This window comes from Panthera uncia, chromosome E1 (genome assembly GCF_023721935.1).
Source record: "Panthera uncia isolate 11264 chromosome E1, Puncia_PCG_1.0, whole genome shotgun sequence".
Classification (NCBI taxonomy): Eukaryota; Metazoa; Chordata; class Mammalia; order Carnivora; family Felidae; genus Panthera; species Panthera uncia.
Genome location: NC_064814.1, coordinates 33,234,603 through 33,249,441, shown reverse-complemented (window position 1 = coordinate 33,249,441; position 14,839 = coordinate 33,234,603). Strand labels below are relative to the sequence as shown.

The 14,839-nt window shown below is 36.9% G+C and overlaps 1 protein-coding gene across 1 annotated transcript in view; it reads right to left on the bottom strand.

Moving 5' to 3' along the window:
• BRIP1 (BRCA1 interacting helicase 1) overlaps positions 1 to 14,839 on the bottom strand; it is a 202,466-nt gene that overhangs the window by 178,242 nt on the left and 9,385 nt on the right. The window contains 2 exon segments of the mRNA XM_049636532.1: positions 6,703 to 6,822; positions 7,739 to 7,869. Of these exon segments, the coding sequence (XP_049492489.1) occupies positions 6,703 to 6,822; positions 7,739 to 7,869 (251 nt within the window).

Below are 14,839 nucleotides of genomic sequence, written 5' to 3'. Positions count from 1 at the left end.
ATCATCAGGGAAATACAAATCAAAACCACAATGAGATACCACCTCACGCCTGTCAGAATGGCAGACATTAACAACTCAGGCAACAACAGATGTTGGCGAGGCTATGGAGAAAGAGGATCTCTTTTGCATTGCTGGTAGGAATGCAAACTGGTGCAGCCACTCTGGAAAACAGTATGGAGGTTTCTCAAAAAATTAAAAATAGAACTACCTTATGACCCAGCAATTGCACTACTAGGTATTTATCCAAGGGATACAGGTGTGCTGTTTCGAAGGGGCACACACACCCCCATGTTTATAGCAGCACTATCAACAATAGCCAGAGTATGGAAAGAGCCCATATGTCCATCAATGGATAAATGGATAAAGAAGATGTGGTATATATACATATATGTATACACACACACACACACACACACACACACACACACACACACAGTGGAGTATTACTCGGCAATCACAAAGAATGAAATCTTGCCACTTGCAACAACGTGGATGGAACTAGAGGGTATTATGCTAATCAAAATTAGTCAGAGAAAGACAAATATCATATGACTTCACTCATGTAAGGAATTTAAGATACAAAACAGATGAACATAAGGGAAGGGAAGCAAAAATAATATAAAAACAGGGAAGGGAAGAAAACATATGAGACTCTTAAATATAGAAAGTAAACAGAGGGTTGCTGGAGGGATTGTGGGTATGGGGTAAATGGGTAAGGGGCATTAAGGAATCTACTCCTGAAATCATTGTTGCACTATATGCTAACTTGGATGTAAATTTAAAAATTAATTAATTAAATTAAACTAAATATGTCATGAAGATGTAAAATAGCACTTTGACCATGGTTTATATCTGAAAGTTGCTAAAAGAGCAAATCTTTAAAGTTCTTATCACAAGAAAAAAAAAATCTTTGTAATTATAAAAGGTGACAGATGTTAACTAGACTTATTGTGATCATTTCATAGTGTATACAAATATCGAATCATCATGTTGCACACCTGAAAACAATGTCAATTATACCTCTATTAAAAAGAAAAAAAAGAGAGAGAGGAGGAAATGCTTCTGTACCAGAAGTAAAGTAAGTTTCTTCTTTTTTTTTTTTTTAACGTTTATTTATTTTGAGAGAGAACAAGAGAGAGAGTTTGTGCGTGGGGAAGGGGCAAAGAGGGAGGGGAGAGGTTCCCAAGCAGGCTCCATGCTGTCAGTGTGGAGCCCAACAAGGAGCTCGAACCTGCAAACTGGGAGATCATGACTGAACCGCAACCAAGATTCGGACGCTCAATCGACTAAGCCACCCAGGCACCCTGCAAAGTAAGTTTCTAACAGGAAAAACAAAAAAAACTTCTATACTCAAAGATTCCTTTCTTTAAATAAACTACCTCTACTCATAGCCCCATTATTCTTTTTCACATCCATGGAAACGATTAGCTTGAGAAAATGCTTTTGAAAAACTAGATATGTTACCTAGTGCTAAATGTCTATGAGATTTACACTAAAAATGCTACCATCCACTTTTAAAATTAAAATGACAGTTAAAACACACAAATTTATATATTTTCTTAACAATTTACTAAAATACAAAAAGATTAACTACAATTTTATATTTTGTACTGAGTATGATTCTATCGTAACTGCTTATTCTAATATTGTTAGGAAGAAAAAAGTATTGAAAATATAGATCATTTTACCTAAGTATTTGTGACCTTCTCCCTAATCATTCAGAAACTACCTAAAATTACTTTATACCTTTATGTTTTTGACTCCAGACTACAAAAAAAGAATATTAGAGCTCAACCACATGGTCTTTCTGTATTTGCAAAAGTACTCTGGTGATGATCAATTTACTTTATCTATGTTGAATTAGTATGGCATATACCACTTATGTCTTCTTACAAACAAAAGTTCTATGTCACATTAGTGAAATGTTATCATTTTAGTTACCAGATTTGAGAAATTTAGTTTAACAAATCTTTAAAGTTATAAAAAATTATCAGAAAACCATACCTTTAATCTTGTAAGTAATGTATCACCCACCTATAAAAATTATCCCATTTCTACAGTAATATAGTTATACTACCTACAGCCAAGGAAAAAAACTTATAAATTCTGGTTTAAAATATAACCGATATGGGGCACCTGGGTAGCTCAATCAGTTAAGCATCCGACTTCGGCTCAAGTCCTGATCTCACTGTTCATGGGTTTAAGCTTCACAATGGGCTCTGCGCTGACAGCGTGGAGCCTGGAGTCTGCTTCTGATTGTCCCCCCTCTCTCTCAAAAATAAACACATGAACCTTAAAAATATAACCAATATAAAGATAGGGATATACAGGTATAAATGTAATTATACTTTACCACTAAGAAGACCATAATAAATGATCAACATAGTACATAACCAAAAGGAGAAATTGATCAAAGCACTTAGCTAAAAATTAAGGTATCCAGCCAGGAATTCTGCTTATGGTCACATGGTCTAGACTCTAAACAGGTTTAGCCATAGACATCCTTACCAGATATTAAAAGAATATGTTACTTAATTATAAATCTAATTCCTCAAAATTAGTATCAAGCGATACTATATATTTTAGCAGCATTTAAAGATAACTATATATATTTGATATTAATCAATATTATATAATACCTTTAGTAGCAGCACACAAATACGGAGCCTTTTGCTGCTACTATTATTGCTACTGCTGCTACTTCTGCTACCACTTACCACTTAATAAGCTCTAAAATATGCTAAGTATACTCCAATCACTTTATAAGCAATTTTTTAATGTTTATTTTTGAGAGAGATAGTGTGAGTGGGGGAGGGGCAGAGAGAGAGGGAGGCAGAATCTGAAGCAGGCTCCAGTCTCCGGGTTGTCAGCACAGAGCCCAACACCAGGCTTGAACCCACGGACCACAAGATCGTGACCTGAGCCACCCAGGCGCCCTTACTCTTACCACTTTATAAATATTTACCTGTTTAACCCTCCTAACAGCCCTGTGAGAGAGGTACTATTACTAGCCCTGTTCAACAAATAGAGAAACTGAAGTAAAAATAGCTCACAGTAGAAAAACTTAATCAAGATTACATAGGTGTAAAGAGCAGAGTTGTGATTAAAACCCAGGTAGTCTGATTCAAGCTCATTCTCTTAACCAATAAAAACAAAACGAAATTTAAAAATCCACTTCTCTAATTTTAATTATTACCAATCACAGCTTATCCTATACTTGATTTCTTTATTCTTGAGGCTTCTACATAATGTTTCTTTCCTTTATATTGATATTAGAATCCTGCTTATAGGACTCCAGGATTTCTGAGAGGCATTTTAGAGAGAATGTAAAATAAAGTGATCAGAGCATTTGCCAGAGTATCATACTGTTTAGGTAGGATTTAGCTCTAGTATTTGCCAGTCTGTGACCTTAAGCAAAGTACTTAATTCTCAGAGTATCCTTATCTATAAAATGGGAATAACAATAATAACTGCCTATGCCATTGTAAGAATTAGAGAAGATTCTAACTAACAACTATTTATCAGGCAACTAATATACACCATATGCTATTCTAGGTACTAGGGATACTTACGAAAAAGACTGACATTACATTCTAACAGCACAGATAGATAATAAACAGGTAAATAAATAAATTCAAACAGTAAGAGCTATGAAGAAAATAAGGCACTGTGAAAGAAAATGAGGTAGAAAACATTGGCAGAGGCAAACACACAGTATATATTATTATTGACAATTTAACATTAAAGGCTCCTAAGATGACTTTTCCCCATTTAGTATTTTTAAGAATTTAAAGGAAGATTCTTTGAGGGCAGGGAATATAGTTTTCATTCACTCAGTCTTTAACTAGGTTCCTAGCACAAAGCTAGGTACTTGGAACGTAAAGATGAATGTAACAGTCACAGCCTTCAAGGAGGTCTCAACATACTAGAAAACCTGGTGTTGTCCTTAATGGAACTTAGAGCCTTGTAAAGAAGATAGTAAGAGTAAGGTAAGTGTTAAAAACCGAAAAGTACAAGGAACATTCCAGATGGGAATCTAACTCCAAATTGGGGATGTCAAAGGCAGCTTCCTGAAGAATTAGCAGGAGCTGGTTAAAAAAAAAAAAAAAAGAGGAAGAAGGAGAAAGCGCAAAAGAAAATAAAGTTTATAGAGGACTTATGATTGTACAGATAAACAGGAAGCCTTATAAGCCATCTAAAGACTTCTAGGGGTGCCTCGGTGACTGAGTCAGTTAAGTGTCTGACTTAGGCTCGGGTCATGATCTCACAGTTTGTGGGTGTGAGCCCCATGTCGGGCTCTGTGCTGACAGCTCAGAGCCTGGAACCTGCTTCGGATTCTGTGTCTCCTTCTCTCTCTGCCCCTCACGTGTTTGCTCACTTGCTCTTTCTCTCTCTTGTTCTCTCTCAAAAATAAATAAAACATTAAAAAAATAAAATAAAATAAGGACTTCTAGAATTTGTCCCCAGAGTCAATGAGTTTTTTCATCTCCTCCCTGAAAAATTAAAAGTACAGACAGAACATATGAAACAATAGTTTTTAAGATATAGGATTTCAGGTAAGAAAGAGTGATCCCTGAAATATAGGAAATAAATGCAATAGGTCCTATAATCGCCTAGGCTTACTGCCTTGAGAGTTTCTAGGCTGTGCCATGGGGAGGGGGAACCAAGATATAGCCCAGCAAACCTGAATTGAAGAGACTCTGCTCTTCAGTCCAGAAAAATGGAAAGACTAAAGTTCACAGGGAAGAATATTAAAGTGGAGATAGCTGCACAAAGAATGAATCCCAGAGATCTGCAGACAGACCTCTCAAATATCTAGCAGGGTATTAGTCAGCATATGTGAGTGAGTAAACAATCCAAGAGAGCAGAAAGAATCACCCTAAATGATGAGGCACTCACACAGGGCATGGAACAGTGCCTGTTCCCACCAGCCAGACTAGAAAACCTAACAATTCATAAAGCATTAGGTAGAGGACTCAGAAAGAGCTAGCCTCTACTGAGGTAACCCACAACTAAACCCTGCTCAGATCCCACCTAACAAATCCTAGAAGCAGATTAAAAGCATCAAGTTGATTCCCTGTAACTTAACTGTATCTCAGAATAAAATTCAAGAGTATTTATAGAAATATAACAACACCCAGCACCCAGCAGGTAAAATTCACAACATCTGAAATTTAATTTAAAAAATTTTTAATTAAAAAAAAGGCACAATTCCATTTATATAAAACTATGGATATGAAAACTAATCTACAGTGACTGAAAAAAAAAACCTCTAGAGTTGCCTGGAGGTGGAGGGATGGGGTAGAAAAGGTCCACTGGTCTATCTTGCACTTAGGATGGATCTTTTCCAGGTATCATTTCATAATATCATGCACAGGCCATTTAGAAAATATGTGGTTCACTGATTTTACAGATCTTATAAATGGTAATACATTTCATTATATAATATCAAAAAGTCACACTGTATATCACCACCAATATCATTAGGAAAGTCTACAAGTACCATAAACTGCCAAGTTCACAGTGGTATATACAGTTTTTCAAAATTCTGATTTTCAATCAAATTTTATCAGGCTTACTTTATTTCAAGAATTGCCATAGTTTATCTGTCAGTCATTCTTTCAAGTAAAAATAATGTTCCATGAAAAATGTGGCTAGTTCAGCTAACAATTCAAACTATTCTACAAGTGCTTTTCCTCAAGATAATCATCCTATTCTGCATGCAAAATGTTTTGAGTACTGCTTACTTCTTCACACAGAATGTTAAAAAAGCTCAAGGGCTGAGTTAATAAAATTAGTAATTTTTACTGCTTCATCAAGGATATTCTCAGGTGAAACTGGCTTTTGTTAACTGTTCATTAATGAAGAAAACTACTATGCGGGGGGAGGGGGGTAGTGCCTGGGTGGCTCAGTCAGTTAAGCATCTGGGTCTTTCGGCTCAAGTCATGATCTCACATTTCATGAGATTGAGTCCCACATCAGCTCAGGTCCTGATCTTGAGGTTCGTGGGGCCCTGCCTCAGGTTCCATGCTGACAGCACAGAACCTGCTTGGGGATTCTCTCTCTCCCTCTCTCTCTATCCCTCCCTCACTTGCACACACTCTAAGTAAATAAATAAACTGAAAAAAAAAAAAAATGAAAAAAAAAAAGATTGGTATCACTTTTTTAAAGTACGATCTATGCCCAGTGCAGAGCCCAACATGGGGCGTGAACTCAAAACCCTGAGATCAAGACCTGAGCTAAGATCAAGTTAGACACTTAATCAACTGAGCCACCAGGTGCCCCTTATAAAAGGCAAATAACATATTATTACTATGAAAATACTTTTTACCTCACACACTGCCTGAGAAAAAATGTCAGTAATCTCCAAAACTCCCTAGACTACTCCTTAAGAACTGCCTGCCCAAAGGACACTGAAAGAATTATAGGGAAGTATAGTACACAACATTAGAATCTACAAGAGAAAAATAACCTTTCAGATTTCTTTCTAGTCCAATTCTCTCATTCTATAAATGAGGAAAGTGGGGCACAAAGAAAATAGGGTTTCCTATCTCAGACATTAGTAGCAGAGATGTGACAGCACTTCGAGGACTTCTGAGTTGTTTTCTACTATTCTTTGCATTATACTATTCCTTAAAAAAAAAAGGAGTTTAGCAAATTCCACATTTTCCTTCTTTACTGAACAATGGCATAAATACATACATTTTGTGGAGAAAAGGAGTTTATCTTTCCTAATGGAGAGTTGAGTTTTGTGGTCTTTCCTGAAGCAACTTTTGCATCCAAATCACGCACTTCCTTTTCAAAACAATGACGCTTTCTTATCTGTTAACACAGAACCAAAATGAAGTTTAATGCAAACTCAAAGTCTGAGCAGGCAAGTTGTTCCTGAAGGTCAAAAGTAGTTTTTCTATATGTGTTAAGCATAAAAAAAAAAAAAAAAAGATGACTCTTTCTAACTGGAAATAATAAAATAATTTTTAAATATACAGGGGCACCTGGGTGGCTCAGTCGGTTAAGCGTCCAACTTCGGCTCAGGCCATGCTCTCACGTTTGTGAATTCGAGCCCCACATCAAGCTGTGTGCTGACAGCTTGCTCAGAGCCTGGAGCCCGCTCCGGATTCTGTTTCCCTTTCTCTCTGCCCCTCCCCCGCTCACACTCTGTCTCTGTCTCTTTCAAAAATAAACAAACATTGGGGCGCCTGGGTGGCTCAGTCGGTTAAGCGGCCGACTTCGGCTCAGGTCATGATCTCACGGTCCGTGAGTTAGAACCCCGTGTCGGGCTCTGTGCTGACAGCTCAGAGCCTGGATCCTGTTTCGGATTCTGTGTCTCCCTCTCTCTGACCCTCCCCCGTTCATGCTCTGTCTCTGTCTCAAAAATAAATAAACGTTAAAAAAAAATTAAAAAAATAAATAACCATTAAAAAAATAAAAAATAAAAAAAATTAAAAGTACAAAGTAGCTATATTACCAATTTATACCTTAAGTAAATATTTAACTGTCTAATTCCTCATATATAGGAAAGCACCATGTACTTTAAAGACATATTATCAATAATGTATTATAATGACACTCTTTTCAATGAGTAATATTATAAAATGAAGTTACAATATTTTATCCTTTAATTTACATCTATGATACGACCCAAGTAAATTGCACAAGGGCCAATGAAAACTTGATTGATACTTGACTACCTTGTGCAGCTCTAATGGTACTATTTCACTGCCAATAAATTGTTTACCTGCTGTGTAGTTTCTAAGGGTCGAATTCTTTTCTTCTCTACTTGAAAATCATCATTTTCATCTCTTTTTATGGAAGCCTGTTTCTTGGCAGATAGCTTTGCAGCCAACGTAGTTTTTTCAGGAGAGTCTTCTACAAGAAGTCATAAAAAATTAGTATAAATAACTGACACTTAGGCAATTTTTCCAGGAAAAATTAGAACCAAGATGTTAAAGACTCAAAATTTCCTTACTTTAAAACATGAGGTTGACATGTTTAAAAGCATGTATTTACCACTGAGTTTAACAAAGATATAACATTTTGAGAAATATGCTTTCATCAGGAAAGTCCAATTTTGATTTCTTAATAGGCTTATGCTTTTGTAAACCACTCCCGATAATGCAGTTTAAAAAATATAACTGTAAGGGGTGTCTGGCTGGTTCAGTCAGTTGAGCATCCAACTTCAGCTAGGTCACAATCTCACAGATTTATGAGTTCAAGCCCCACATTGGACTCTCTGCTGTCAGCACAGAGCCTGCTTTGGAAACTCTGCCCCCCCTCCCCCCTCTCTCTCTCTGCCCCTCCCGTGCTCTCTCTCTCTCTCTCTCTCAAAATAAATAAACATTAAAATATATATATAAGGGCACTTGGGTGACTCAGTCAGTTAAGTGTTCAGGTCATGATCTCGTGGTTCATGAGTTCGAGCCCCATGTCAGGCTCTGTGTTGACAGCTCAGAGCCTGGAGCCTGCTTAGGATTCTGTGTCTCCCTCTCTCTCTGCCCCTCTCCCGCTCATGCTTGGTCTCTCTCTCAAAAATAAGCATTTAACAAATTTTTAATTAAAAAATATACACTTATATAGATACAGATATCTGTAAGATTCTCCCAAGAAAAGTATTTCATTTATATATACATCTTTCTACAGTATCTCAATGTTTCTTCCCCACTAAGCTTCTAAATGTTCTTTACACTTAAAAATACAGTAGAATCAAGCTCCTATAATCTGCCTTTTAGTCCCACTACCTTGAAGGTCATCAGTGACCTCTTAATCACCAAATAATATTAGCTCCTTTTAATAAATGTGAACACTAGGTTTTAAAGAAGTTAATATGCCCAGTATCACATAGCTAGTAAGAGGCAGAGCGTGGATATGACTGGCTCTTGCTGTCTGACTCCAAAATCCATCGCATAACCTCTAGGAATACAGACAAACAGAACACTGTCTTTTTGAAATATAACAAATACGTTTCCTTTTTCCTTAATATCTGTTAACACTTTACTTAACTGCTCCTATACATGGGTTTCTCCTTTTCCCTAAATGTGAGTGTTCTGAAAAGTACCTTCCTTCCTTCCCACTCTTCTCTATACATTCCTTCCACTTCTAGGGCTTGAATTCATTTAACAAGCATTTATTTTACTGAGTCCATATAATTCCAGAAACCATGGAAAAGCAATGAAAAAGAAACAGCCTCTGCCTTAAAGGATTTATAGACCATTAGAGAAGGAAGCCCTATAAGCAGGTCCAATACTGATTTCAAAAACCAAGTTTGAGTCTGTAAAAACAAAGTAAATCTATGCCACATAGCACTGATTCTCAAGCTTTTACTGAGGAGGACTATATTTTTTAAATAAATATTGCTTAAAATTTCCAAAACAGAATAAAAGACCTAGAACTTCCCTGACTCATTGTGCCCTTACCCCTACAAGCCATGTTTTTTCCCAAGACTCTTAGGAACATAGTTTAAATACCATTGTATTCTAAAATCTTAATGGTTTTGCCTTTTATACGTAGGTCTTTTTTTTTTTTTTTTGACCTATACAATTCAATTTTATTAGTATCAGGCAGCATGCTAAAAGTTTTACATAGATCAGCTCCTGCTACTATGGCATACAATAGCAATTGTTAGTTTACAATTGGGGAAACTGATACATAGGAAAATGGAGTTAAATGCCCAAGGTAAACAATGGGACCCATTCTAAACCTGTTTCCAATGTAATCCAATACCCTGAAATTCTGGATTTTTTTAAAGATTTTATTTTTAAGTAATCTCTACACCCAACATGGGACTCAAACTCACAACCCTGAGATCAAGAGTTGTATGCTCTACTAAGCCAGCCAGATGACTTTTTAACTTTTTTTTTAAAGTAAGCTCTATGCCCAACATGGGACTTGAACTCATAACCCCAAGACCAAGAGCTGCATGCTCTACCTGCTGAGCCAGCCAAGTACCCCCAATACACTTTAGTTTTAAAAAATTATCAACTAATATAAGCTCATTATGAAAGATTTCAGCAAATCAGAAATATAAATAAGAAAAAGTAAAGTGCCATCTGCTTCCCTCCCCCACCTTCTCACTTCTGTAAATCTTCCTCCCTGAGGTAATCACTATCAATCTTTTGGCCTAAATCCATCCATCTATCCATCCATCCATCCAACCTTCCTTCCTTTCCTTCTTCCCTTCCCTCCTCCCTTCCTTCCTTCTTTCTTTCTTCTTTTTTTTCCCAGTATTTATTTTTTGTTTTCCTCACAGTAAGTGTACTCTTTTATCCTCATCCCACTCACCCCCCTCTGGTAACCATCACTTTGTTCTCTACAGCTAAGAATCTGTTTCTTGGGGCGCCTGGGTGGCTCAGTCAGTTGAGCGTCCAACTTTGGCTCAGGTCATGATCTCATGGTTCACGAGTTTGAGCCCCACTTCAGGCTCCATGCTAACAGCTCAGAGCCTGGAGCCTTCTTCAGATTCTGTCTCCCCCTCTCTCTGACCCTTGCCTGCTCACACTCTCTCTCTCCCTCAAAATAAATAAACATTAAGAAAACAAATTTTGTTTAATAAAAAAAAAATTTTTAATTAAAGATTCTGTTTCTTGGGATGCCTGGGTGGCTCATTCGGTTGAGTGTCTAACTCTTGATTTCGGCTCAGGTCATGATCCTGGGGTTGTGGGACTGAGCCCTGCATTGGGCTCTGCACTGAACGTGAAGCCTACTTCTCGTTCTTTCTCCCTCTGACTCTCCCCCGCTTGCCTGTGTACATACCCTCACTCGCTTAAAAAAAAAAAAAAAAAAAAAAAAAAAAAAAAAAGGTCTTCTTTCTTGGTTTGTCTTTTTTCTCTTTGCTTTCCTTTGTTTCATTTCTTAAATTCCACATATGAATGATTTCATATGGTATTTGTCTTTCTTTAACTGACTTAGCATTATACTCTCCAGCTCTATGTTGTTGGAAATGGCAAAATTTCATTCTTTTTTTTTTTATTACATTTCTTTGTTTTTCAGAGGCAGAGAGAGACAGAGTGCGAGTGGGGGAGGGGCAGACAGAGAGGGAGACACAGAATCCAAAGCAGGCTCCAAGCTGTCAGCACAGAGCCTGATGTTGGGCTCAAACCCACCAGCAGTAAGATCACGACCTGAGCCAAAAGTCAGATGCTCAACCGACTGAGCCAACCAGGTGCCCCACTTTCATTCTTTTTATGGCTGAATAATTTCCGATTGTATTTACATACCACATCTTCTTTATCCATTCATCTATCTACAGACACTTGGGCTGCTTCCATAGCTTGGCTATTGCAAACAATGCTTCAATAAACATAAGGGTGCATGTATACCTCTGAATTAGTGTTTTTTATATATTTTGGGTAAACACTCAGTAGTGCAATTCCAGGACTATAGGGTATTTCTATTTTTAATTTTTGAAGAACTTCCATACTGTTTTCCAGAGTGGCTGCACCAATTTGCATTCTCACCAACAATGCAAGAGGGTTTCTTTTTCTCCATATCTTCACCAACACCTGTTGTTTCTTGTGTTTTTGATTTTAGCTATTCTGACAGGTATGAAGTGATATGAAGTGATATTGTGGTTTTGATTTGCATTTCCCTGATGATGAGTGATGTTGAGCATCTTTTCATGTGTGTTAGCCATCTATCTGTCTGTCTTCTTTGGGGAAATATCTGTTCATGTCTTCTGCTCATTTTTTAATTGGATTCTCTTTTGGGTATTGAGTTGTATCAGTTCTATGTATTTTGGATACTAACCCATTGTCAGTTATGTCATTTGCAAGTATCTTCTCCTATAGGAGAAGTAGGTTACGTTTTAGTTTTGTTGGTTGTTACCCTTACCGTGCAGAAAATTTTTATTTTGGTGTAATTCCAATAGTTTATTTTTGCTTTTATTTCTGTTGCCTCAGGAGGCAAATCTAGAAAAACATTGCTATGGCTGATGTCAAAGATTATTGCCTGTGCTCTCTTCAAGGTTATGGTTTCAGGTCTTACATTTAGGTCTTTGATCCATTTTGAGTGTTTGTGTATGGTGAAAGAAAATGGTCCAGTTTTTCTTTTGCATGTGGGTGTCTAGTTTTCCCAACACTATTTGGTGAAGAGATGGTCTTTTTTCCAGTATATACTCATTCCTCCTTTGTCAAGATTATCCACATAATTGTGGGTTTTATTTCTGGGTTTTCTGTTGTATTCCATGTAGCTATGTGTGTATTTTTTACCAGTATCATACTATTTTAATTACTACTGCTTTGTAATATAACTTGAACTGTGGAATTGTGATACCTCCAGTTGTTTTTCTTTTTCAAGATTGCTTTGGCTATCGAAGCAAAACAATCAACGTCATATGTCACATCAATAGGAGAAAGGATAAAAGCCATATGATCACTTCAAAAGATGCAGAAAAAGCATTTGACAAAGTACAACATCCATTCATGATAAAAATCCTCTGCAATGTAGGTCTAGAGGGAACATATCTCAATATGAGGCCTTATATGAAAAACCCACAGTCAACATCATATTCAGTGATGAAAAACTAAGAGCTTTTCCCTAAAGGTCAGGAATAAGTGTAACCACCTTTATTCACATAGTACTGGAAGTCCTAGCCACAGCAATTGGACAATCTAAAGAAATAAAAGACATCAAAATTGATAAGAAGTAGAACTTTCACTATTTGCAGATGACATAATACTATAATATACAGAAAACCCTAAAGACTCCACCAAAAAACTACTGATAAATGAATTCAATAAATTCACAGGATACAAAATCAATGTACAGAAATCTGTTGCATTCCTATACACTTACAATGAAACAGCACAAAGTGAAATTAAGAAAACAATCCCACTTACAGTTGCACCAAAAACAATAAAATATCTAGGAATAAACTTAACCAAAGAAGTGAGAGAGCTGTACTCTGAAAAGTATAAAATATTGATGAAAGAAATTCAAAATGATGCAAAGAAATGGAAAGACATTCCATACTCATGAGCTGGAAGAACAAATATTGTTTAAATGTCTATACTAACCACAGCAATCTATAGATTTAATGCAACCCCTGTCAAATACCAACAGCATTTTTCACAGAACTAGAACAAATAATCCTAAAATGTGAAACCACAAAAAACCTTTCATGACTAGGTTTTTAATCTATCTGGAATCAATTTTTGTGCATGAAGTAAAGTAGGACACCAATTTAAATTTTTTTCCATATGGAGGGGTGTCTGGGTGGCTTAGTTGGTTGAGCATCTGACTCTTGATTCCAGCTCAGGTCATGATTCCAGGGCATTGGGATTGAGCCCCATGCAGGCCTCTGAGCTGTGCACAGAACCTGCTTAAGATTCTCTCTCTCTGCCCCTCTCCCCTGCTCATGCTCTCTGTCTCTCTCAAATTACAAAAAAAAAAAAATCTACATTTTTTTCCATATGGATATCTAAGTACCAATTTTAAAAAGGTCCCTCCTTAGGCCTCTACTCTGTAGAAGCACTTCAATAAATAATCAAGTTTCTAGATACACATAGAAATGAATCTGGGTTTCCTATTGTTTTACACTGGTTTTACACTATGCTAATACTAAACTGTTTTAATCACTATAAACTGTTTTTATCACTGGTTCTTGAGAAATGTCTTGGCCATTCTTAGTCCTCTGCATTTCCATATATATTTTAGAAAAGACATGTAATTTTGAGCTCTGCAATTTCTGGTCAAACTGGTAAAATACCCACAAAATGAATCTAGATCAGTGGTTCCAAACTAGGGCAATTTTAACAATGTCCCGCAGGGACATTGGACACAGACATTTCTGGCTGTCACAAAATGCCAGATACTACTGGCATCTAGTGGGTTGAGTCCTAGGAGATGCTACTAAACATCCCACAATGCATAGGATAGTCCCCATAACAAACAATTATCCCATTCAAAATATAATAGTGCCATTATTGAGAAACTCTGCCCCTAATAAATCAAGGGGCAAATTTGTATGGGCCCATTAAAGGGTAGGAAGCATCTACCAAAAGCAATTAATTTAGTTTTAGAAAAATTAAATTGCCATGTGTCAAATAAGATTAAACCCAATTTGTTAAAAAAAAAAAAAAAAAAATCACATTACCTGCATATAAAAAAGGCTTATCTTCCTGTCCTTTTTTTTTTTTTTTTTTTTTAATGTTTATTTATTTTTGAGAGAGACAGTGAGACAAAGCATGAGCAGGGGAGGGCCAGAGAAAGGGAGACACAGAACCGGAAGCAGGCTCCAGGCTCTGAGCTGTCGGCATAGAGCCCGACATGGGGCTTGCACCATGAACCATCAAAACACGACCTGAGACGAAGTCAGACGCCTAACCGACTGAGTCACCCAGGCACCCCTCTTCCTGTCCTTTATAGCAGGGCAGTGCGCAAGAAGTTTATCAAAGGGGTTAAGTCTTTAAAATATAAAATTATAAAGAAATAAGACCTATCTAGAATTTTAAAAAAACACAAAACACACCTCCTAGAAATCAGTAAGAAACAACCCAATAGAAAAATGGGCAAACAATTTAAATAGGCAATTCATTGAAGAGGCTATTCAAACGCTCAATAAACATAAAAAGAGGGGCACCTGGGTAGCTCAGTCGGTTAAGCATCCATATCCGACTGCTGGTTTTGGCTCGGGTCATGATCTCACGGTTCCTGGGATCAAGATCGAGGATGGAGCCCCGAGTTGGGCTCTGTGCTAACAGCACAGAACCTGGTTGGGATTCTCTCTCTCCCTCTCTCTGCCCCTCCCCTGCTCACATAGTACTCTCTTTATTAAAAAAAAAAAAAAAAAAAAAAAAAAACTTAAAAAAAAGAGAAGATAACATAGAAGGCTAATAAGCACATG